General features: G+C 60.5%; 1 protein-coding gene across 1 annotated transcript; it reads right to left on the bottom strand.

Moving 5' to 3' along the window:
* Positions 1 to 53: 53 nt before the first annotated feature.
* On the bottom strand, positions 54 to 830 carry LOC112549120 (sialoadhesin-like; the record flags this gene model as incomplete). Its single annotated transcript, XM_025195928.1, has 2 exons — positions 563 to 830; positions 54 to 150 (listed from the first exon to the last, which is right to left on the bottom strand). Coding segments are annotated over exons 1-2 (323 nt in total), but the record flags the coding sequence as incomplete, so codon positions are not given.
* Between the last annotated feature and the right edge of the window lie 167 nt (positions 831 to 997).

The following is a 997-nucleotide window of genomic DNA, read 5'->3' as shown; positions in this document are numbered from 1 at the left end:
GGACCCCCGCCCCGCCCCGCCCCGCCCGGCCGCGCATCGTGTAACGCAAGTACCTGCAGGCCAGAGCCAGCCCCAGCCCCAGCAGAAGCAGCAGGAACACGGCACCGCTGATGCCGGCGGCCAAAGCGGAAACCAGCCCTTGGGAGGAGGCTGCAAGGGAGAAAGGAGGGTGCGGGAGGACTGGCAAACCCCGGCTTTGCACCAGGGTAGGAGAGAAGGGAGACTCTCCCGCGGCCTGGGTGGGTGGTAGAGGGGGCAGGGTGATTGCTCCCCTAGACGGGCGCAGATGGGCACACTCAAGAGTAATTGAGATGGCCTGCTTAGCAGGGGGCAGGGGTGTCTCAACGCACATATTCCCACACCCACACTCCCGGTGTCTGGGACACACTGCCCAGGCGCCTGGGCTGCACACATACAGACAGCACCCAGGCGTCCAGGGTACGCGCACGCACCCGCACCCGCACCCACTGACCCCAGGCACCCAGGTGGCTCTCAACCTCTGTAAAATGCAGCCAGAAAGATCCCCCTGCCCTCGCACTGGGTGCCCAGCTCAGGCACTTACCCCGAATGGTGATTTTGGAAGACACTGTGGCCCCCACCTCGTTCTGCACCACACAGTGATATGTCCCAGCATCCTTTGCTGCAACCTTCAGCTTCTGCTGGGACCCCTTCCACTCCATGTTGTCCTTGTACCAGTTGTAGGTGACCGCCTCGGGGACGCTGCTGTTGAAATGGCAGGTTAAGCTCAGAAAATCCCCTTCACTCAGCTTGGGCGGGGACGGAGGCATGATGTTAACCCCCTTAGGGGCATCTGTAAGAGGCAGGAGAGAAGACAGCATTTAAAGGCGTCGAGAAGAGCTTGGTTTTGTGCCCTTCTCTGCTGTGTTGTGAGCACAGTTATTGGGCACTGTCCATTTATGTGTCCTGTGAATCCTTCAGTGGCACTCATCATGTTCTCTGCCGATACTATGGAGGTGGCTGGCCCCAGGGAGGAAGA

Source organism: Alligator sinensis, unplaced genomic scaffold (assembly GCF_000455745.1).
Source record: "Alligator sinensis unplaced genomic scaffold, ASM45574v1 C64847559_1, whole genome shotgun sequence".
Taxonomy (NCBI): domain Eukaryota; kingdom Metazoa; phylum Chordata; order Crocodylia; family Alligatoridae; genus Alligator; species Alligator sinensis.
Note: the sequence above shows the minus strand (reverse complement) of the source record. Positions and strands in the feature narration are given on the sequence as shown.